This window comes from Dendrobates tinctorius, unplaced genomic scaffold (assembly GCF_039654945.1).
Source record: "Dendrobates tinctorius isolate UK_male_01 unplaced genomic scaffold, ASM3965494v1 ptg000376l, whole genome shotgun sequence".
NCBI classification, from domain to species: Eukaryota; Metazoa; Chordata; class Amphibia; order Anura; family Dendrobatidae; genus Dendrobates; species Dendrobates tinctorius.
Genome location: NW_027362042.1, coordinates 593,697 through 619,126, shown reverse-complemented (window position 1 = coordinate 619,126; position 25,430 = coordinate 593,697). Strand labels below are relative to the sequence as shown.

The following is a 25,430-nucleotide window of genomic DNA, read 5'->3' as shown; positions in this document are numbered from 1 at the left end:
GATTGTATTGGTCTACTCCTATTACACGTTAATGACGAAGTGAGCCATCCACACAATGACATCACACATATACCAAGATTAAACTATGCTCAAGATATTGCGTTACAATAGCTGGCTGTACAAACTGTCCTGTAGCGCTGTGGTTTTCATACCTCAGAGGGAATATAAAAGGAAAGGCTGAAAGAAGGGAACAGAGATGGCTTCTGCAAACAATTTCAAAAAGCCTTCAACCAATTCTTACGCCCCCCTACCCATACACAAGGCGAATGTTGGCCTGACTTCTCCCCAACTGATTGTCAAGTGAGAGGTTCATCAGGTATGTCCGATCTCAGACTGACAAAAGATTTGTTCTCTTGAAGACAAGCCTCCGCCAGAGAGAAGTCTGGCGACAGCTCTCTCAGACATCTACTGAACGAGCACTTCAGAAAATGGGCGAGAAGGCCAAGATGGCTGACGGACGACAACCATCTGATCTAGAAGTAGCAGCAATACAGAGGTAGTATTCCTTTGTTCATGTTACAAGAGGGCAACAAAACTAACATTTAAAGATCAACTTTAAATCATTCTCATAATTTTTCACCTAACAAAAATATTAAACACAAAACTCAACACAAAAAAAATTTGTTTTAGGGCTAATATCATCATTGTAGGCTGGCAATCACATACTTCATATTCTACATGCAGATGTTACCAATTTTGCCATAAACGCTTAAGGATAATGCTTCCAAAATGACCATATAGACATTTTCTGACTGGTTCATGTTTTATGCCTTTTTGCTTCGAGTTCTGTGCCCTAGCAATCATTTCCTCTTCAGAATCCTCTGCTCACTTCTTACTACATTTCCCATCATCCCTTCTGCTGGGCTGCAAGCCAGAGGTGAGCACAGACTTGTAACTTTGCCTACACCCCTCTCCTCCCCCAGAGTCACACATGGCTCCAGCAGAATACAGGACACTGCAGGGAATAGAAGTAATGTACAAAGCACCATTACACCAGCCCTAACAATAAAGATTAACACCTACACTCCCCTTCACTGGCATGGATGATGGGATGGATCGATGGATGGGGAGAGATCTGAATGTTAAGAATTTCTCCTCTATTAGTATAATGAAGACAACTGTTTAATAGACAATGCCATACACCATACACTATTGCTTAAAAGCAGAAGCCTGATTAAAATTGCTGGTAGCATTCACAGAAACCAAGCAAGTTGTCCCAAATGCAGCCTAGCCCACCTGCCAGGCATGTCCCACACACCTCATCGGTTTTCAGCGGTTGGAAGGGAACGAGAATCTGATGTGTCACTAAAAGGAGATTCTCAGACAGAGATCATGGGGCCTAAAGAGTAGGTTAGGGTACATCATGCAGCCACCGTAGCAAATAACAGCTGATTGATGGGGTGCCAAGTGTTGGACCCACCAATCTGTTATTGATGACCTATCCTCTTTGTGGAGGCTCTCTACTTAGGCCAAGAGATGAAGATGGTGGAGAGCACCCTCTATTTGCAACTCAGCTAATTCATTATTAGAATAGAGTAATTTGGGTTTTCTAAACCTATTAACTACTTAAAGATGTGGCCTAGCTTGGTACTTAATTTTACGATATTTCACCTCCGTATTTCAAAAGTTCCAATTTAATTTTAATGACACTACATTAAGATGCAGACAGTATAATTCCATGCTCAATGTATGAATACATTTTTAAAAAATAAGTTTAGAATAGGGACAGTCTTTCTTGAACGAATAAATTAGTGCAGAAAGGAACTTTGGAGGGGACGTAAAAAAATAAAGTTAAAAAAGACAAAATAGAAGAAAAATAATGCAAGCGAAAAGCGCTTAATACGGTCTGGTTAATCGCTAACCTTGTAACTTTTGGTTTTCCTTTTCCATCCTGAGAAGTAGAATTTGCTGTATTATGGCTTTTTTCCAAAGTTCTCTCAGTTCTTCTGGAGTGCGGTGCCTTAATGCTAATACAGGCCCAAATGGGCCATCTTCACATACAGGCTGGAGAGGAGACCTTGGGGGGATATCACCAACCTCTGAACGTTCTGTGGAAGCAAAATAAGATGCATCTTAATTCACATCCTGAAGATTTTTTCATTTTAGGCAATAGGTCACCAGCATTATTAGTATCAGTCAATGGAGGAAATATATTTTGGCACATGCAGAGTTGGCATGTAATGTAGGGGGCACAGACAAGAGCTTAATCACCAGTGCAATCTCAAGGAAACCCTTAAAACATTACCAGTTGAAGGGGCATGGAAGCAAAAAGTGAAACACGAGCATTCGGAGCAGGATCATGGAAAACAGTAGACTGTACAGGAACATGAATACAAGCTGCACGTCAAATGGGGCCATCAATTCCTTATCTTTAATTAAAAAACCTAATTGGGCTTCATTTTTCCCCATTCTCACGCTCAGCTACCATTCTGTAGAGCGTTCATGTTGGAGGCGACAGTAGAGGTGTGAATTGGAACTTTGAACGGCTAGAAAGTGAACCTATAAAGAAAATATAAATGTCTGTTCTTTGCATCTATGCACGTTTTGCAATATTGCCACAATGTCTTCCTATCAATAAAGAGGAGCTGGTAATTTCACAGTTATCAGCACAATGCTTGCTGTTCAGACCAAAAAGCAAAGACAGGAGAAACTTAATTGCCAGTCGGCTGGAGAAAAGTGTGATTCTGCGAGCTGTGTGTGGTTGGCAAACTATTACTCAATGTGAGAACCACAACACTTGTTAATATTTAACAATGGGCTACCGGTAATGGACAAGAGGCATGCCGAGGTCAAACTACACCATAAACACCATCATAGCTGTCTGCCTGGAACAGAGGGAAAAAGTGCAAACACGGTGAGAATGATGAACATTACATAAACAGAGGTGCGGCCAGACTCCGCGCTGATTTTATATGATCAATTTACTTATCTTTATGCAGTGATTTTTTTTTCTTGACCTGAACACCGCTGCTCAGACGTCACCACTGACTGCGGATAAGACATCAAAACGAACCAGCTGATTGCGAAAAATTATAACCTTATGATTTAGCCTGAGGCTACATATCGACTTTGGCTGCGAGACAGGTCACGTGGCCAAAGATCACTCTGTTCAGCCGAATGCAGGAGAATGGGTTGGATACAGCAACAAGGAAGTACCAAAAAATTCCACTTTGTGACTTGGTTGTCGTGGTTGAACCCAAGTCGCCATGTAGCTGCAAACGTACTAATGGATTTCTGAGCAGAAATAAGTACAATAACAGATGGCCCAAAAGTCACTAAACCATTTTAGAATTTTTCTTGCAATTACTTTTTTTTTTTTTTTTTTTAAATCCGATTTATACGTAATCCTAGGAAAATATGGAGAAATTCCCAGCTGGGAAAATCCCAAAGCTCACCGGAGAGGAGAAAAAAAGAAGAACAGTCCATCAGCGTGCGTTGCGACTTGTAAAGATAACAATTTGGCTTGGTTTAAGTGAAAAAAGTTCTTGGTGCTTATTTCTTGAAGATGAGGCACAACACATTAATGAGAATTCTTGAACAGCGGATAATTTCGCGAAACTCAATTCAAGTGGCCTCCGCGCTCACCCGACCTTTACGGACATGATTTACAAAGCCAATTAAAAATATCCAAACGTATAATTCACTGTTTATAAAAGAATAAAATGTGAATTTTTAATACATTAAAGAGTTCTTTTTAAATGGCCTAGTGACTTGAGTCACACTATATACAATATACATGCATGTGTTTATTATATTTCCAACAGGTCAGCCAGGACAACCAGAACGCCAAAAGTTTTTTCACATGCGACTAGCCAATGCATTTTTTGGTGCGTGTGGATGGGTGAACAAAAATAAAATATAGTTAACAGATCCATTGACTGATTTATTAACCTAGGCCTTGTATAATATTAAATTATTGAAATGGATGCCATGCGGATGTCAAGAAATGACATTTGGATGGCATAAGGATGACAACCGGAATGTCCATTTATCTGGATGCAAACTGACCACTTGTCATACTCTTGTGTGAACGTGGCCTAAGAGATACACACACCAAGTCCAATTAAAATCATCTGCTGCTCTGGTTATGGCATCTTGCCTTTGTTTGGTCTCAAATATTAGGAATATGCAAGTGTGAAATGTGTATTGTGAGGTATGGCAGCTCAACCAATGCTCACCCCCTGAAGATGCACAGTAATACCAGACAACCTGTGGGTAAATATGAAGGAGCCATTTTTTTCTGTTTAGCCAATAGAAAACCAGATGAAATCTGGAGCAGAAATGACATTTACAATTGAAGGAGTGAATTCTGTAAGTTTTGTCTCCAGCCAGGTGAAATTAGCAGCTCCACGACTTTTTATCCATTAGGCAATTCTTCTAAATTCCAGAAAAGTAGCTATGCACGCAACGCGCTTCATGTCCCGTCTTGTAATTAGTGGAGATAGAAAATACTTGGAAGTCTGGGGCTTCTTCAGAAAACAACCAAGTATTGATAACAAGGAGATGATAATTAAAGGATGTACATTTATTACCGCAGCTGCTCTCTGGAAGGAGAGTAAAACAAAGAGGAGTTTTGTGAGAGCCGCTTCTCTGCCAGTGCAGGTGATTATGTCAGCCATTTTTAACCTGGAGCACTTTATACTTTCTTCACGGTAGCTGGAATGTGTGTGATGACAGGTCATGTACAGCTTTTATACAATGAGTGACAAGATGCTTAGCCTACATATCATATGTAAGGGTTGAGGGTCACTTGGGTAATAGTGATCACAAAATAATAAGTTTTCATGTATCCTTTAATAAGATGTGTAGTAGAGGGGTTACAAGGACACTAAACTTCAGGAAGGCAAATTTCCAACGGATGAGAGATGATCTTGGTGCAATTAACTGGGACGATATCCTGAGACATAAAAATACACAAAGAAAATGGGAGACGTTTATTAGCATTCTGAATAGGACCTGTGCACAATATATACCATATGGGAATAAACATGCGAGAAATAGGAGGAAACCACTATGGCTAAATAGAGCTGTAAGGGGTGCAATAAGAGATAAAAATAAAGCATTTAGAGAATTAAATCAAGTAGGCAGTGATGAGGCATTAAGTAAATACAGAAGATTAAATAAATTCTGTAAAAAGCAAATCAAGACAGCAAAGATTGAGACAGAGAGACTCATTGCCAAAGAAAGTAAAAATAATCCCAAAATATTCTTTAACTACATAAATAGTAAGAAGCTAAAAAATGATAATGTTGGCCCCCTTAAAAATAGTCTGGGTGAAATGGTGGAGGAGGATTAGGAAAAAGCCAATATGCTAAATGACTTTTTTTTCAACAGTATTTACACAAGAAAATCCCATGAAGGATAACATGATCAGGGATAAAATTCTCCATTAAGTGTCACCTGCTTAAACCAGCAGGAAGTACGGCGGCATCTAAAAATCACTAAAATTGACAAATCCCCGGGCCCAGATGGGATACACCCCCGAGTACTGCAGGAATTAAGCACAGTCATAGACAGACCATTATTTTTAATCTTTAAAGATTCCATAATAACAGGGTCTGTACCACAGGACTGGCGTATAGCAAATGTGGTGCCAATATTCAAAAAGGGGACAAAAACTGAACTTGGAAATTATAGGCCAGTAAGTTTAACCTCAACTGTGGGTAAAATCCTGGAGGATTTTCTAAGAGTTGCTATACTGGAGTATCTGAAGAAGAATAACCTCATGACTCAATATCAACATGGGTTTACAAGGGACCGTTCCTGTCAGACTAATATGATAAGCTTTTATGAAAAGGTAAGTTCAGGACTGGCCTAAGGGAATGCAGTGGACATGGTGTACATGGACTTTTCAAAAGCTTTTGATACGGTGCCACACAAAAGGTTGATACATAAAATGAGAACAATGAGGATAGAGGAAAATATGTGTAGGTGGGTTAAGAGCTGGCTCAGGGATAGGAAACAAAGGGTGGTTATTAATGGAGCACACTCGGAATGGGTCACGGTTAGCAGTGGGGTACCACAGGGGTCAGTATTGGGCCCGCTTCTTTTTAACATATTTATTAATGACCTTGTAGGGGGCATAGAGAGTAGAATTTCAATATTTGCAGATGACACCAAATTCTGCAGGGTATTCAATACAGAGGAGGACAATTTTATATTACAGGAGGATTTATGTAAACTAGAAGCTTGGGCTGATAAATGGCAAATGAGCTTTAATGGGGATAAATGCAAGGTCATGCACTTGGGTAGAACGAACAAGATGTATAATTATGTGCTTAATTGTAAAACACTGGGCAAAACTGTCACTGAAAAAGACCTGGGTGTATGGGTGGACGACAAACTCACATTTAGTGGCCAGTGTCAGGCAGCTGCTGCAAAGGCAAATAAAATAATGGGATGCATTAAAAGAGGCATAGATGCTCATGAGGAGAACATAATTTTACCTCTATACAAGTCACAAGTGCGACCACACTTAGAATACTGTGTACAGTTCTGGTCTCCGGTGTATAAGAAAGACATAGCTGAACTGGAGCGGGTGCAGAGAAGAGCGACCAAGGTTATTAGGGAACCAGGGGGTCTGCAATACCAAGACAGGTTATTACACTTGGGGTTATTTAGTTTGGAAAATCGAAGGCTTAGAGGTGATCTTATTACAATGTATAAATATATGCGGGGACAATACAAAGACCTTTCTAATGATCTTTTCACTCTTAGACCTGTGACGGGGACAAGGGGGCATCCTCTATGTCTGGAGGAAAGAAGGTTTACGCATACTCACAGACGAGGATTCTTTACTGTAAGAGCAGTGAGACTATGGAACTCTCTGCCATATGATGTTGTAATGAGCGATTCCCTAATAAAGTTTAAGAAGGGACTGGATGCCTTTCTTGAAAAGTATAATATTACAGGGTATATACACTAGTTTCCTCAATATTGCATTTATCCAGGGAGCTAGTCTGATTGTCGTATATGTGGAGTCAGGAAGGAATTTTTTTCCCCAATGTGAAGCTTACTGTTTGCCACATGGGGTTTTTTTTGCCTTCCTCTGGATCAACATGTTAGGGCAAGTTAGGATAGGATATGGGTTGAACTAGATGGACTTAAAGTCTTCCTTCAAACTTAATAACTATGTTACACTAAGATATCAATCAACAAGGTATAGGAGATAGAGGAGATAAGGACATTATATGGTGATTATCAGGTATTCTTCATTTGACACACACTGATAAGAGTAAAAGTGGCCATACATGTTACCAACACAAAAACAAGTTCTCTCTGTGATGCTCATAGAAAGAAGTCAGCTTGTTCGGCCAACAGCTGCCTAGCTCTCTCCACTCCTCCATACACATGAACATTGAGCTTGGCCTAGTGTGCCGGTGTTTTGTATGGGGAGAGGAGCATAAAGCCCACCATACACCTTAAATGGCAGACAAACCTTCTTGGCCAGCTCTCCCCTACACTAGAGTGCCCATTTGGCTGAGCGTTCTTATGTTCTCTGCGAGAAAACCAATCGCCATTCATACTTGGTGGAGGCTTACAGTGGCATGTAAAAGTTTGGGCACCCATGGTCAAAATGATGGTTCTTGTGAACAGTTAAGGAAGTTGAAGATGAAAGGATCTCTAGAAAGGCTGGAATCTAAAAATATAAATCAAGAAAATCACATTGTATGATTTTTACTAATTCAGTCACGGTACTTATTTCCTGCAATAAAACGCATTTGATACAATAGAAAAACAGAACTTAATATTTGTAATTGCAAACAAAGTTTTCTACACCAGAGACCATACGTTTCTGGCAGTTTTTGACCAAGTTTGCACACACTGCAGCAGGGATTTTGACCGACTCTACCATACAGATCTTCTCCAGATCTTTCAGGTTTTGGGGCTGTCGCCGGGCAACATTGGGAGTTTCAGCTCCCTCCAAAGAGTTTCTATTAGGTTCAGGTCTTGAGACGGGCTAAGCCACTCCAAGACCTTTAATGCTTCTTACAAAGCCACTCCTTAGTTGCCCGGGGTGTGTGTTGTGGGTCATGTCATGCTGGAAGACTCAGCCATGACCCATCTTCAATGATCTTACAGAGGGAAAGAGGTTGTTGGCCAATATCTCACCATATATGATGCCCAACATCCTCCCTTCAATACAGTGCAGTCGTCCTGTTCCCTTAGCAGAAAGGCACCCTTAAAGTATGATCTTTCCCCCTCCATGTTTCACGGTTGGGACCATATTCTTGAGGTTGTACTCCTCTTCCTCCTTCCTCTAAACACGGCGAGTGGAGTTAATACCAAAAAGTTCTACTTTGGTCCAAATGGCCATTGGCGAACTTCACGCAGGCCTGAATATGTGCTGACGTGAGTAGGGGGACCTTGCATGCCCTGCAGGATTTTAATCCATGATGGCGTAGTGTGCTACCAACGGTCATGTTTTAGACTGTGGTCCCTGCTCTCTTCAGGTCACTGACCAGGTCCTCCCGTGTGGTTCAGGCTTGAACCCTAACCTTTCCCCACAAGGCGAGATACAGCATGGAGCCGGTCTGAGGAAGAATGATGAATTTCAAAAAACTGACAGTCACATCCAAGCATAAACTAAGTGTGAACAGGTGCTTAACCTAGAGTCACCAACTCATATACACTCAGACAAAAAAAGGAAACACTCTGTAGCGCCATAGCATGCAAACATGAATGAATGACAGTCATCTTGTGTTTCTTCTATTTTCTAATAATTGTGCAAACAGTTGTTGCCTTCTACCAGGCTGCTTGCCTTTTGTCCTGTAGCCCATCCCTGCCTTGTGCACGTCTACAGTTTTGTCCTTGGTGTCCTTAGACAGCTCACTGGTCTTGGCCATGGTGGAGAGGTTGGAGTGTGATTGAGTGTGTGGACAGGTGTCATTAATACAGGTAACAAGTTCAAACAGGTGCAATTAATACTACAGGTAATAAGTGCAGAGTAGCAGCTCTTTCAAGAAAAACTAACAGGTCTGAGAGCCAGAATTCTTGCTGGTTGCTAGCTGATCAAATACTTTTTTCATGCAATAAAATGCAAATTGATTATTTAGAAAGCATACAATGTGATTTTCTGACTTATTTTTTTGTTCGGTCTCCTACAGTTGAAGTGTACCTGCGATAAAAATTACAGACCTCTCCATTCTTTGTAGGTGGGAAAAGTTGCAAAATCGGCAGTGTATCAAATACTCATTTTCCTCACTGTATATTGCTTTTTACATTTTAAAAATTATAATAAAGGAAAATGAGCTGATGAAAAAGTTTGAGCACCCATGGAGATTTGTGTTCTCAAGATAAGTGACAATTTTCAAGTTATAATTTCCTCAGTTCGAATTGTACATTAAAAAATGGCAGTTAACAGGAACAGTGGAAGACAAGAAGACCAAGCAAAAATTTTTCAGTGAGATTCTCGTAGGATTGCTAGAGGCAAATCCGGAACTCCCACTTCAAAGCAAAAAAGACATTCAGAAAAAGTTAGTAGAGAGACACTGGAGTTGTGGTACATTATTCTACAGGTCAGAGACACCTGCACAAATGTGTCCTTCATGGAAGAGTCAGAAGAAAACCTCTCCTGCGTCGTCACTAGTGTTGAGCATTCCGATAACGCAAGTATCGGGTATCGGCCGATACTTGCTGTATCGAAATTCCGATACCGACTTCCGATATTTTTTCAATATCGGAAGTCGGCATCGGAATCGGAAGTTCAAAGTTGATTGACAGCCGAAATGACGTCATCATGATGCGCGGTGTGTGCGCATCATGATGCGCCGTCATTTCGGGCCTTCCGGGGGTCTCTGCCGGCCTGCCGGGGGGCTGTGTGGACTGCCCGGGGTCTGTACCGGCCTGCCGGGGGGCTGTGCCGGCCTGCCGGTGGTCTGTGCACCCTGTGGGGGTCTGTACCGGCCTGCCGGGGGGCTGTGCCGGCCTGCCGGTGGTCTGTGCACCCGGTGGGGGGCTGTGCCGGCCTGCCGGGGGGCTGTGCCGGCCTGCCGGGGGGCTGTGCCGGCCTGCCGGGGGGCTGTGCCGGCCTGCCGGGGGGCTGTGCAAGCATCGTCCGATGGGACTATAAGTCCCATCTGGCGATGCCTGCTACCATGACAGTGATTGACACATTAGCCAATGATGGGACAGTAGTAGTCCCATCATCCGGCTAATGTGTTAAATGTTAAAAAAAAAAAAAAAAAAAAAAAATACTACATACATACTACATACATACTACATGCATGCTACATGCTACATACATGCTACATACATACTACATACATACTACATACATACTGCATGCTACATACATACTACATACATACTACATACTACATACATACTGCATGCTACATACATACTACATACATACTACATACATACCACATATATACTACATACATACCACATATATACTACATACGTACTACATGCATGCTACATACATACTACATACATACCACATATATACTACATACATACTACATGCATGCTACATACATAACACATATATACTACATGCATGCTACATACATACTACATACATACTACATACATACTACATACATACCACATGCATACTACATGCATGCTACATACATACTACATGCATGCTACATACATACTACATGCATGCTACATACATACTACATGCATGCTACATACATACTACATGCATGCTACATACATAACACATATATACTACATGCATGCTACATACTACATGCTACATACATACCACATACATACTACATATATACTACATGCATGCTACATACATACTGCATGCTACATGCATGCTACATACATACTACATACATACTACATGCTACATACATACCACATATATACTACATACAATACATTCATACAATACATACATAGACATACAGTACATATAACATAGAGTAACATACTTACCAATACTTGTCACATTGTTCCCCGAAGCCATTGTCTTTTACGGAATAAATATTAACATAACAAACCACAAAAATACTCACCCACGATCCGAAGCAGTCCACGAGTGTGTCCCACGACGATCTTGGGTAGAGAACTGCAGCATCAGCTGATGCTGCCGTTCTCTACGGGCTGCAGGAATCCAATGACGGAAGGTAGGTATCCTTCCGCACTGTATTCCTCCGCCACTTAAAAAAAAAAAGTCCCTAGTCTCACTTTATGCCATTGCTGCGTGGGAAATTCCCACACAGCAATGGCATAAAGTGAGACTAAGGACTTTTTTTTTTTTTAAGTGGCGGAGGAATACCTACCTTCCGTCATTGGATTCCTGCAGCCCGTAGAGAACGGCAGCATCAGCTGATGCTGCAGTTCTCTACCCAAGATCGTCGTGGGACACACTCGTGGACTGCTTCGGATCGTGGGTGAGTATTTTTGTGGTTTGTTATGTTAATATTTATTCCGTAAAAGACAATGGCTTCGGGGAACAATGTGACAAGTATTGGTAAGTATGTTACTCTATGTTATATGTACTGTATGTCTATGTATGTATTGTATGAATGTATTGTATGTAGTATGTATGTGGTATATATGTGGTATGTATGTAGCATGTAGTATGTATGTAGTATGTATGTAGCATGCATGTAGCATGCAGTATGTATGTAGCATGCATGTAGTATATATGTAGTATGTATGTGGTATGTATGTAGCATGTAGTATGTATGTAGCATGCATGTAGTATGTATGTAGTATGTATGTAGCATGCATGTAGTATATATGTAGTATGTATGTAGCATGTAGTATGTATGTAGCATGCATGTAGTATATATGTAGTATGTATGTAGCATGTAGTATGTATGTAGCATGCATTTAGTATGTATGTAGTATGTATGTGGTATGTATGTAGCATGTAGTATGTATGTAGCATGCATGTAGTATATATGTGTTATGTATGTAGCATGCATGTAGCATGCATGTAGTATGTATGTAGTATGTATGTGGCATGCATGTAGTATGTATGTAGTATATATGTGGTATTATGTAGCATGTAGTATGTATGTAGCATGCAGTATGTATGTAGCATGCATGTCGTATATATGTAGTATGTATGTAGCATATATGTAGTATGTATGTAGCATGTAGTATATATGTAGTATGCATGTTGCATGCATGTAGTATATATGTAGTATGTATGTTGCATGTAGTATATATGTAGTATGCATGTTGCATGCATGTAGTATATATGTAGTATGTATGTTGCATGCATGTAGTATATATGTAGTATGTATGTTGCATGTAGTATATATGTAGTATGAATGTAGCATGTATGTAGTATGAATGTAGCATGTATGTAGTATGCATGTTGTATGTATGTAGCATGTATGTAGCATGTAATTTATTTTTTTTTACATTCAACACATTAGCCGGATGATGGGACTACTACTGTCCCATCATTGGCTAATATGTCAATCACTGTCATGGTAGCAGGCATCGCCCGATGGGACTTGTAGTACCATCGGACGATGCCTGCACAGACCCCCGAAGCCTGCACAGACCACCGGCAGGCCGGCACAGCCCCCCGGCAGGCCGGCACAGCCCACCGGAGCCTGCACAGACCACCGGCAGGCCGGCACAGCCCACCGGCAGGCCGGCACAGCCCCCCGGCAGGCCGGCACAGCCCCCCGGAGCCTGCACAGACCACCGGCAGGCCGGCACAGCCCCCCAGCAGGCCGGCACAGACCACCGGAGCCTGCACAGACCCCCTGGCAGGCCGGCACAGCCCCCCGAAAGGCCCGTACAGACCCCAGAGAGGCTGTACAAGGCAAAAACAGGGTTTTTCTTATTCCGATACCGGAAGTCCCATAGACTTGAATGGGACTTCCGGTATCGGAATCGGCGATACCGATACTTTTTTTAAAGATCGGCCGATCCATTCCGATCCGATATGTTGAAGTATCGGACGGTGTCGCTCAACTCTAGTCGTCACCATAAAATTCAGCGTCAGAACTATGCAAAATAAAATGTAAAACCTGTGGACCAATGAAGTTAAAATAGAACTTTGGCCACAATGATCAAAGGTATGTGTGGAGAAAATAGGGCACAGAAAAGAATATCTTGCCAGCCATTAAGCATGGTGGTGGATCAATCATGCTTTGGAGTTGTGTTGCAGCCAAATGGCATGGGGAACATTTGACAGGTAGAGAGCAGAATGGATTCAATGAAATTTCAACAAATTCTTGATGCAAACCTAACACCATCTGAAAAAAACCTTAAGTTGAAAAAAGTGTGGCTTCTACTATTGGATAAGATCCCATACACTGGCCCTCACAATCTCCCAAGCTGATCATCATTGAAAATCTGTGGCTAGACCTCAAAATAGCAGTACATGCAAGTCAACCCACGATTTTCACAGAACTGGAAGAATTCTCTGAGGAAGAATGGATGAAAATCCCTCAAACAAGAATTGAAAGACTCTTGGCTGGCTACAGAAAGTGTTTACAAGCTGTGATACTTGAAAAAGGAGGTGCTACTAGATACTAAACATGCAGGGTGGATGCAAAAGGAAATGAGTCATCTTTAACCTTAGGCTTTACAGAGATCATTGTATCTTTAACTTGCTTAACTGTTCACAATAACAGCAATTTTGACCAGGGGGTGCCCAAACGTTTACATGCCCCTATCTCTGGGAGAACAAAAAAAAAAAAAAAATTGGCAATATGAAATTGGACATGTCAGATCCTTATCTACCCTAGCGATTAGTGATGAGCGAGTATGCTTGTGGCTCGGGTGATCTCCGAGTATTTGGATGTGCTTGGAGATTTAGTTTGTCGCCGCAGCTGCATAATTTACAGCTACTTGACAGTATGAATACATGTGAGAATTCCCTAACAGGCAACGCCCCCACATGTATTCAAGCTGTCAAGTAGCTGTAAATCATGCAGCTGCGGCAACAGAAACTACCGTAAATCTCCGAGACCACCCGAGCAATGCGTATACTCACTCATCACTACTAGCAATCAATGTCCAGGCCCAATTAGAGCGTCGGCCGATACCGGCAGGTTCAGTCAACATTGGTCTAATGTGTATAGGGAAAAGGGCTTTAATTGCCCTAAAATGCTTACCTATAGGGAGAATATAAGAAGACGTTTTAATTCATTGAGGGTCCCTTCTCTCCAATGACAGCTGATATAATGTACTGGGGAGAGTCAGGAGGCACCGAAAGGTATAAGACAGCAAGATGGTCCTACTGAAATTCAGCCAACTAGGTGTACGGAGGCCTATAGAATCGCTGGTATTTATATAGTCCAACCTCCAAATTTTTCTATCATTAATTGGATGGGAAGGGTTAGGCTGCATTCAAAGAATAGATAAATCCTTAAATTTGGGATTTACCTTGGAGGCCAAATCCACGGGGAGTTATGGCTGCCTTCAGTCACAATCTTTTGTATATATAAAAGGTCCAAGACTTCTTGGTGTTGCTTTTCTATTCATATGAGAATTTAGTTTCTTCGATACAGTTATAGAACATGTGCCCTCAGGAAAACCCAGGGAGTCAGTATGTACTTGACTGTTCTCACATTCACCATCCCACCGATGTCTCAGCTGTGTGACAGGTGAAAGAATAAGCAGGATGAACGGATCTTTCCATAAATGAAGACAAAATTGTCCAAGGTTGGCGAGTCTACTGTAATCTAATGACAATCTAGCATGTATGTGGGCCTCCCGACTCTTCCTATGCTTCATGGAAAAAAAAAAAAAAAAAAAAAAAGGGAACAAGGACATGCCCCAAAGAATAACATGGGTGAAAACCACAGATGGCACGTCTCCGATGTAAATCAGTCATGTGCAAGAGCCCCAAGAGTTACAGATATAATTGCAGGATATCATGGTCTTAATAAAAGATTGTCTAGTTAATTTTATGGCACTCATTACTCAATGACTGTGTCAGGACTTTCCCCCCCCCCCCCCCCCAGAGCACACGATGTTGCATGTTAGACCATGCCAATTTTCCTTTAAGCCATGGCCTTTCCAATGAGTCTACACCAGGGTTCCCCAACTCCAGTCCTCAAGGCCCACCAACAGGTCATGTTTTCAGGATTTCCTTTGTATTGCACAGGTGATGCAATTATCACCTGAGCAATACAAAGGAAATCCTGAAAACATGATCTGTTGGTGGGCCTTGAGGACTGGAGTTGGGGAACACTGGTCTACACCCTTTAATCAGGTAAGGCTCAAAAAAAAAAAAAAACGGCCTCAGTTAATAAGTTGAATGTCACGAAAGACATTTTATGGTGCATTTAGCTTCAGAAATATGCCCCAATGTTTCAAGAGTAAAAAAATGCATTTGCTCTCACACACCGGCTCCTCCGGGTGCTGAATCATAGAATCGTAGAGTTGGAAGGGACCTCCTGGGCCATCTGGTCCAACCCCCTGCTCAAAGCAGGATTCGCTAAATCATCCCAGTCAGATGTCTGTCCAGCCTCTGTTTGAAGACTTCCATTGAAGGAGAACTCACCACTTCTCGTGGCAGCCTGTTCCACTCATTGATCATTCTAACTGTCAAAAAGTTTTTTCTAATATCTAATCTGTGTCTCCTCCCATTCAGTTTCATCCCATTGCTTCTAGTCTTTCCTTGTGCAAATGAGAATAAAGTTGATCCTTCTACAATGTGACAGCCCTTTAGATATTTGTAGACAGCTATTAAGTCTCCTCTCAGTCTTCTCTTTTGCAAACTAAACATTCCCAAATCATGCAACCTTTCCTCATAAGACAGGGTTTGCAGACCGGTCACCATTCTGGTCGCTCTTTTCTGAACTTGCTCCAGTTTGTTGATGTCTTTTTTAAAATGTGGTGCCCAAAACTGGACACAATATTCCAGATGAGGTCTGACCAAAGAGGAGTAGAGGAAAATAATGACTTCACGTGATCTAGACTGTATGCTTCTGTTAATACATCCTAGAATTGCATTTGCCTTTTTTGCTGCTGCATCACACTGTTGACTCATATTCAGTCTGTGATCTATTAGTATACCCAAGTCTTTTTCACATGTGCTGTCACTTAGCCCTATTCCTCCCATTCTATATATGCTTTTTTCATTTTTATTGCCCAGATGTAGTACTTTGCATTTGTCCCTGTTAAAAACCATTCTGTTAGTTGCTGCCCACTTCTCCAGTTTATTTAAATCTTTTTGAATCCTCTCTCTCTCTTCTCTAGTATTAGCTATCCCTCCTAGCTTTGTGTCATCAGCAAATTTAATCAGTTTACCCTCAATTCCTTCATCTAAATCGTTGATAAAGATGTTGAACAATACAGGGCCCAGGACAGAGCCCTGTGGTACCCCACTTGAGACATTCTTCCAACTGGATGTGCAGCCATTTACGACCACTCTTTGGGTCCGATCACTAAGCCAGTTATGAATCCACCTAACAGTTGCCTTGTCCATTCCATACTTAGTCATTTTTTCAATAAGGATTGTATGAGCGACTTTGTCAAATGCTTTGCTGAAGTCAAGATATACTATATCTACAGCATTTCCTTGATCCACCCAATCAGTGATACCGTCATAGAAGGAAATTAAGTTAGTCTGACATGACTTATTAGTTACAAACCCATGCTGACTCTGTTTGATCACTTCATTCTTATCCAGGTATTGACATACATGTTGTTTAATAATTTGTTCAAAGATCTTTCCTGGTATAGAAGTCAGACTCACCGGCCTATAGTTGCCTGGGTCCACCTTCTTCCCTTTTTTGAAGATAGGAACAACATTTGCTCTTCTCCAGTCTTCTGGCACTTCTCCTGTTCTCCAAGAATTTTCAAAGATTATGGAGAGGGGTTCAAAAATTTCTTCTGCTATCTCCTTCAGTACTCTGGGGTGTAATTCATCTGGACCTGGAGACTTGAATTCATTTAGGTTAGCTAAGTGTTTCCTCACTATCTTTCTGTTTATAGATATCCTGTGATTCTTCTATTCCCTTAATAGGACAGTGAATAACAGTTGATGTTACATTTCCTTTCTGAGAGAAAACAGATGCAAAATAGGAATTTAAAAGTTCAGCCTTCTCAACATCCTGGCTTACCATTTCATAATTTTCATCCTGTAAAAATCCTATAGCATCTTTGACTTTTCTTTTACTTTTGACATATCCCCAAAATCCTTTATTATTGCTTTTGACATCTCTTGCAAGCCTCAATTCATTTTCAGCTTTAGCTAATCTGATTTGTGCCCTGCAGGTTCTGCAGACAGCATTATATTCTTCTTTAGATATGCCTCCCTCTTTCCATTTTATAAACATTTTTTTCTTCCTTTTTAGCATGTGCTTAAGTTCTGTGTTCATCCATCCTGGTTTCCTTAAATGCTTCCTATTCTTCCCTCTTTTCGGAATTGTTGACAACTGTGCTTTGAGAATTTTTTTTTCAAGATTTCCCATCCTTCCTGGACATTTTTGTCTTTAAGGATATCCAGCCATTGGATCCCTCCAATTCTCTTTCTGAATCCCTTAAAATCTGCCTTTCTGAAATCTAACCTTGACGTCTGAGTCTTCACAGGTCTTCCGCCTCTAGTTATCCAAAATTCTAAAATAGCATGGTCGCTACCTCCTAGGGTTCCAGCCACTTTTACCTCCTCAACCATTTCCTCCCTGTTTATAAGGATTAGATCCAAGGTAGCAGTTCCCCTTGTTTTCTCCCCTACCTTTTGGAAGATAAAGTTGTCAGCAAGAGAGGATAAGAATTTCCTTGACCTGTTAGTTTTGCCTGAGAGAGATTCCCAACAAATGTCTGGATAGTTGAAATCTCCCATGACAACTATGTCATATTTTTTGGAGAACTTGGCCATTTGATGCATAAAGAGTTCATCCATATCTTCAGCTTGCACAGGCGGCCTGTAGTAAATGCCTACAATGGTGTCCTTTCCATTGTTCTGTCCTTGTATTCTTACCCAAACAGTTTCCACAGAACTCCCAGTCTCTGAAGCTTCAATCTCTGTGCAGATATACGCGTTTCTAACATACAATGCGACACCCCCTCCTCGTTTATCAAGTCTGTTTCTTGCAAATAAGTTGTATCCTTCTAGTCTTGTATTCCAATCATGTGTATTGTCCCACCAAGTTTCAGTGATTCCAATGACATCATATTTCTTTTCCTGTGTTAGTAGTTCCAATTCTCCTTGTTTGTTGCCCATGCTTTGTGCATTAGTATAGAAACATTTTAGTTTGTGATTGGTTTCTCTTTCTCCAATATTTTTATTAATTAGATTCTTTCGTCTTTGTTCTTCCTTTCCACTTCTAGTAGCAGAGTTCTCAATAGCATTTGTCAGGTGTATGGCTTTTTCTGGTCTTTTGCTTCCCTTCCCATGTTGTTCTAGTTTAAAGCTCTCCTTACAAGTGCAGCAAGGCGACTTCCAAATACATGCTTTCCAGTCTTCGTAAGGTGCACCCCATCTCTAGCAAGTAGTCCATCGTATAAGTAGTTCACTCCGTGATCCAGAAATCCAAATAGTTGCTGACGGCACCATCGACGTAGCCAGTTGTTCACCTGCAGAATCTTATTCCACCTCCTTGTTCCATGGCCATCCACTGGGAGGATGGAAGAGAAGACCACCTGTGCTCCCAGTTCTTTCACTTTCTTGCCTAAGTCTTCAAAGTCTCTGCAGATGGTTTCCAGGTCGTTTCTTGCGGTGTCATTTGTCCCCACATGTAGTAGCAGGAATGGGTAGGAATCTGTAGGTCTGAAGAGTCCTGATATCCTGTCAGACACATCTGAGATGGACTATAGAGCAGTCTGCATTGCCCAAAATACGTGAATCGTTACCCAAACTATTATTGGGTGGTTTATGGTCTTTAATTGCCAAAGGGAACAGTAAAATGTGCTTTTTGTTACATTATCTTTGGATACAGTATTGCATATACACTCACTGGCCACTTTATTAGGTACACCATGCTAGTAATGGCATCACACAGTTGGCGCAGATTTGTCGGCTGCACATCCCTGATGCGAATCTCCCGTTCCACCACATCCCAAAGATGCTCTATTGGATTGAGATCTGGTGACTGAGGAGGCCATTTGAGTACAGTAAACTCATTGTCATGTTCAAGAAACCAATCTGAGATGATTCGAGCTTTATGACATGGCGCATTATCCTGCTGAAAGTAGCCATCAGATGTTGGGTACATTGTGGTCATAAAGGGATGGACATGGTCAGCAACAATACTCAGGTAGGCTGTGGCGTTGCAACGATGCTCAATTGGTACCAAGGGGCCCAAAGAGTGCCCAGAAAAAATTCCCCACACCATGACACCACCACCACCAGCCTGAACCGTTGATACAAGGCAGGATGGATCCATGCTTTCATGTTGTTTACGCCAAATTCTGACCCTACCATCCGAATGTCGCAGCAGAAATCGAGACTCATCAGACCAGGCAACGTTTTTCCAATCTTCTACTGTCCAATTTCGATGAGCTTTTGCAAATTGTAGCCTCAGTTTCCTGTTCTTAGCTGAGAGGAGTGGTACCCAGTGTGGTCTTCTGCTGCTGTAGCCCATCTGCCTCAAAGTTCGACGCACTGTGCGTTCAGAGATGCTCTTCTGCCTACCTTGGTTGTAACGGGTGGCAATTTGAGTCACTGTTGCCTTTCTATCAGCTCGAACCAGTCTGCCCATTCTCCTCTGACCTCTGGCATCAACATGGCATTTCCGGCCACAGAACTGCCGCTCACTGGATTTTTTTTCTTTTTCGGACCATTCTCTGTAAACCCTAGAGATGGTTGTGCGTGAAAATCCCAGTAGATCAGCAGTTTCTGAAATTCTCAGACCAGCCCTTCTGGCACCAACAATCATGCCACGTTCAAAGGCACTCAAATCACCTTTCTTCCCCATACTGATGCTCGGTTTGAACTGCAGGAGATTGTCTTGACCATGTCTACATGCCTAAATGCACTGAGTTGCCGCCATGTGATTGGCTGATTAGAAATTAAGTCTTAACACACAGTTGGACAGGTGTACCTAATAAGGTGGCCAGTGAGTGTATATGTGCTGCAAAACAAGAAAGGTTTATCAATCCACAGTAGTGGTATACTGCCCCCTCCTGACTCTCTGTAAGAAGGCAGCAGATGTGAAGTTCTTGTCAATGGCTATGATAAACCTAATGTAAAAGTCAGAAGAATTGATCACATTCACAGAACATTTTGTAGGGCACAGAACATCACAAAGTTTTATTTTCTTTCACAAACCAAACAGATATTATTTTGGATTTCAATGGATAATTCACAATGGATGGCCACTAAACTCACAAACATTCTTCTGAATGAATGGCCAAAAGGTACATTCCAAAGTCTTATCGGAAGCAGTCTCAGAAGTGTGGGAGCCGTTATAGGTGAAAAGGGACCAGCTCCATATAATGCCTATGTATTTAGAATGGGATGTCATAAAAACTCCGGTAGGAGTGATGTGGATCTCAATAGTTTTGCTCATGTAGTGTATATTAAAAGTATTACAGCGCCATCATGTGGTTTCAAGGGGTTAATGTGAATTTTGCTAAATAATCACCTCAGCACTAACCTCACCTCTAAAAACTGGATTTCAATCCAAACCATTGCCAACACGTGCATGAAATCAAGCTTTACAGCAATTATAGACAATCATGAGCTGAACAGGCTAAGATCCTCGGTGACTCAACCTTTCCAAAAAGGCAAGTTCATCAAATCTGTGTTCTACTAAAGCATGCTCCCTGCATCAGCGCACTGGTAACTAAGGTACACATCTGGTTTCTAAGCACCGCCCAGTGCTTAGAAACCCCGCGTTTACTATAGTTACCAGCTGATTGCTGGTCTCTCGCCTGTCACATGCAGCGATGCGTGAGGGTCAGCGGGAGACCAGCGATCAAAGAAATGTCCAGGGCTTTCCAACAGCGATCAGTGATACCAGCAGGGGGGCCGGTCGCTGATAGGTGTCACACACAGCGATATCGCTGGTGAGATCGCTGTTGCATCACAAAACTTGTGACTCAGCACCGATCCCGCTAGTGAGATCGCTATGTGTGACGGGGCCCTAAGAGGAGACTTAATAGCTTGTCAAATGACAAATGCACTAACAGGATGCAGCAGGCCCCCACTGATGAAAACATCCACCCACTCACCTAGATAATGGAGCCTAGTAAAAAAAAAAAAAAAATGCACACAGATCAGGCTTGCATAGGACGCTAGTCACACAAGTGCTGTTGCTGCTCCAGCTGTTATCAGTAGGGGCCTGCTGCATCCTGCTAGTGCATTTGTCATTTGACAAGGTTTTGGGGAGGCTATTTTTCATGACGTGTTTTTTTGAGCTTCTCTATGTGAGCTGTTTTGAAATTAGTGTCAGGACTCAAGTTAATGGGGACCCTTGGCGTTGGGTTGCGAGCTTCTCTGTTTTGGCCAAAATAGTAACAGATACCCCATTTAATGCATTTTTTTTTCATCTTTTTATTGCACTTTTTATCATTTTTTGCAGGATGCAGCTGGGCCCCTTTATGTTGGCTGGGTTTTCTGTGTGGTGCATATATAGTGCTGAACAGCCCGCCTGCTAATACTATGGGCACAATCAATAGGCTGTTATCCAGACACTTTGCATAACACTTACCTGTGTCACTAGCCTCCTATGCAAGTCCTATCTGTATACATTTTTTCTACTAGGCAGCCAACCCCTCCATTATTTAGGTGAGTGGGTGGGTGTTTTGGTGAGGCCATTTTTCATGATGTTTTTTGGAGTTTCTCTATGCTAGATGAGACGTAATAGCAGCCTACAAATAGCTGAAGGGATGTCAAAGTGTAGAGAGATCATCCTTATTGTCACTTGCTCATGGAAAAAACTTTGACAGTGAGGGTGATCAATCAGTGGAACAGGCTGCCACGAGAGGTGGTGAGGTCTCTTTCAGTGGAAGTCTTCAAACAGAGGCTGGACAGACATCTGACTGTCATGATTTAGTGAATCCTGCTTTGAGCAGGGGGTTGGACACGACGACCCTGAAGGCCCCTTCTAACACCAACATTCTATGATTCTAAGTAACTCTGACCCCTGATTACGCTCTCCTCTGGGAGGGGGCAATGGACGCTGCCGGGAGCGAGTGCAGTCCCAGCCTCCTGTGATGTCCTGTTTGAGACTACTATCAAACAAAACATCACAGGAAGCAAAATAAATATATATATTAATGATATTAGATAGGGAGAAGTGCAGTGTACTGTCTAAAAAAAAAAGCCAGTTACAAAAGTGGCTACAGTGTAAATATAGATATATTTTCGGGGCCAGACCACATGTTTAATACAAGGGTTAGTCCCTTACCACCACTCAAATTTGTGTGGGTGCCCTGGCTCAAAGATTGCAAAGGTTTCATCTGGCAATTAGAAGAAAACATCTGCTCCGTAAGGCCTCCGCCACAAAGTTATTCTTAAAGCATTTTTTCATGCATTTTAGAATACCCTAACAATCCATTTTTCAATGGTGTTTTTGGTGAGGTTTTCAATTTCGCCTCATGTGGTTATCAAAACTATAGAAAAGGTTAAGGGTAACCCCATACTCCCATGTAAAGGGCCCGTCACACTAAGCGATATAGCTAGCAATATGGCTATAACGTCACTGGTTTTGTGATGTAGCAGTGATATTGCTAGCGATATCGCTATGTCTGATACTTACTGTATATACTCGAGTATAAGTCGACCCCCCTAATTTTGCCACAAAAAACTGGGAGAACTTACTGACTCGAGTATAAGCCTAGGGTGGGAAATGCTCCATAGATTGTTCCCCCATATGCTGCCCCCAGAAGAAGCTCCATAGATTATTCCCCCATATGCTGCCCCCAGAAGAAGCTCCATAGATTGTTCCCCCATATACTGCCCCCAGAAGAAGCTCCATAGATTATTCCCCCATATGCTGCCCCCAGAAGAAGCTCCATAGATTATTCCCCCATATGCTGCCCCCAGAAGAAGCTCCATAGATTATTCCCTCATATGCTGCCCCCAGAAGAAGCTCCATAGATTATTCCCTCATATGCTGCCCCCAGAAGAAGCTCCATAGATTATTCCCCCATATGCTGCCCCCAGAAGAAGCTCCATAGATTATTCCCCCATATGCTGCCCCCAGAAGAAGCTCCATAGATTATTCCCCCATATACTGCCCCCAGAAGAAGCTCCATAGATTATTCCCCCATATGCTGCCCCCAGAAGAAGCTCCATAGATTATTCCCCCATATGCTGCCCCCAGAAGAAGCTCCATAGATTGTTCCCCCATATGCTGCCCCCAGAAGAAGCTCCATAGATTGTTCCCCCATATGCTGCCCCCAGAAGAAGCTCCATAGATTATTCCCCCATATGCTGCCCCCAGAAGAAGCTCCATAGATTGTTCCCCCATATGCTGCCCCCATAAGAAGCTCCATAGATTGTTCCCCCATATGCTGCCCCCATGCTGCTGCTGCATGTAAAAATAAAAAAAATGACATACTCACCTCTCAGTCGTTGGGTGTGAGGTGCCGGTGTCACTGCTGGCACCTGAGACACTCACCTGTCCTGCATCCATGGCTGCTCACTGCTATCTGCCACGTCATCAGTCAGTGACGTTCAGACTGCAGGGTGTGTGGCGCGCACTAACCACGACACCGCGCCCTCTGCTGTCTGAAGTCACTGACCGATGACAGACAGCAGCAAGCAGCCATGGACGCAGGACAGGTGAGTATCGCTATACTTACCCGTCCTGACGCTGTGTCTTGAGCCCTCAGCTTCTCCGCGCTCTCTCTTCCTGCCTTCAGCGGTCATGTGGTACCGCTCATTAAAACTCATGAATATGCGCGTATTCATGAGTTTTAATGAGCGGCACCACTTGACCGCTGAAGGCAGGAAGAGCGAGCACAGGGAGAAGCTGGGGGCTCAAGACACAGCGTCAGAACGGGTAAGTATGACCTGACACCTCCGCCCCCTCCGACCCCCTTTGTATATGACTCGAATATAAGACGAGAGGAGGACTTTCAGCCCAATTTTTTGGGCTGAAAATCTCGGCTTATATTTGAGTATATACGGTACCTCTGACCGGCTCCCCCGCTGATTATCGCTGATCGCGCGAGAACGGCCTGGGCCGTTTCTCATTGTCAGCTTCCTGCTGTGGAGACGAGCGACGCGTGGACGTCTTCATCGCCTCGTCTGACAGGTAAGTAGCGACCCCTGCGATGTCGCTGGTGAGATCTGCCTGTGTGGCAGCTCACTAGTGATCACTTAGCGATGCACCAGCGATCCTGACCGCGTCATATCGTTGTCGGGATCGCTGGTGCATCGCTAAGTGTGACAGTACCTTAACTCAGACCCTTATTGTTCATAGTCAAAAGACCAACACAGACCAATGTGCTAGAAACTTACTACTGGCGTCTGTTTTTGATCAGCCGTCCACACAAGTCTCCTGAAAGTCATATTGCTGGGCTACAAAATATCTAAAATGACTTGTCTGCCACCCTCAGCTAATATGAAGTGCAAAGGTCAATAGACTGCCAGGTGGGGAGCAGGATTTACCCCCACAATCAGAAGAAATTAACTTGGTGGGGGAGAAAGAAGAGGAGGTAATGCTACTATTCGTATATTTAAAAAAAAAAAAATTTAAAAAGTAGCAGAGCCCCCGCCCCCACCCCACCCTTTTCAGAAGGAAAAGAAAAAAAAAAAATAATAATAATCAACCAACCACCTGGATGATCCCCAAGGTATTTAGAATAATCGTCTACACAGAAAAAGTGAGAAGTGATACGACATTGCATGGTAACACTATACAAACTCCATCCTGGTGGGGGTAGAGTGAAGCTGTGGGAGAAGACAACATTTTAGACCGGGTCTTTCATTGTAGCTACTGGTTAGGTCAGAAGGACGAACCGATGAGAACTTCTAACATGGCAGATTTTTCCTTGACCAGAAAGATAATTTGCATAATTGTGGGCTACATTGCCCAATTTCAATCTGCAACCTGATATACCAAATGTGACGTCTGGACAATTCACAATATCTTCCAATCTGCAGCACGCCAACAAGAAGTCACCAGTAGCACGGCGCTACATTTCATCCAAGCAATTTGCCATCACTTTACAACAACATGGGAATACACCAATGAGCTGAAGGATTAGTACAGAATACCAAGCGGAAATGCCACAATTTGTCATCGTTACACAGGTCGTTTTTTCAACCTAGGTCCATAAAGTTCAACCTTTCACGGAAGAGGAATGTAGAATTGAGAGCAAGGAGTCACATTGCTACACAAGAATTACATAGTTCCACGGTTAGAAAACAGGAAATCCATATAGCTAGGCATTTGGAGTAAACGAGCAACAAACTTCAATGTCAATTGAGTGTTTTTGTCATGAAATAATAGGTTTTGTAGCATTACATAAATGTGACACAAAGTAGTGTTTCTAGAATACAACAATTCATCTAGCACTGTCTGGTGCAAAACTCCCTTTCCCTTCTATTGGAGTTGGAGGAGAGAGGATTCACTAAA

At 42.4% G+C, this 25,430-nt stretch overlaps 1 protein-coding gene across 3 annotated transcripts in view; it reads right to left on the bottom strand.

The window, feature by feature from the left end:
* Window positions 1-25,430, bottom strand: part of TBC1D1 (TBC1 domain family member 1) — a 181,380-nt gene that overhangs the window by 41,794 nt on the left and 114,156 nt on the right. For all 3 annotated transcript variants that reach the window (XM_073563010.1, XM_073563011.1, XM_073563012.1), the window contains one exon: window positions 1,863-2,048. In XM_073563010.1, the coding sequence (XP_073419111.1) occupies window positions 1,863-2,048 (186 nt within the window). The remainder of the gene's footprint in view (window positions 1-1,862; window positions 2,049-25,430) is intronic.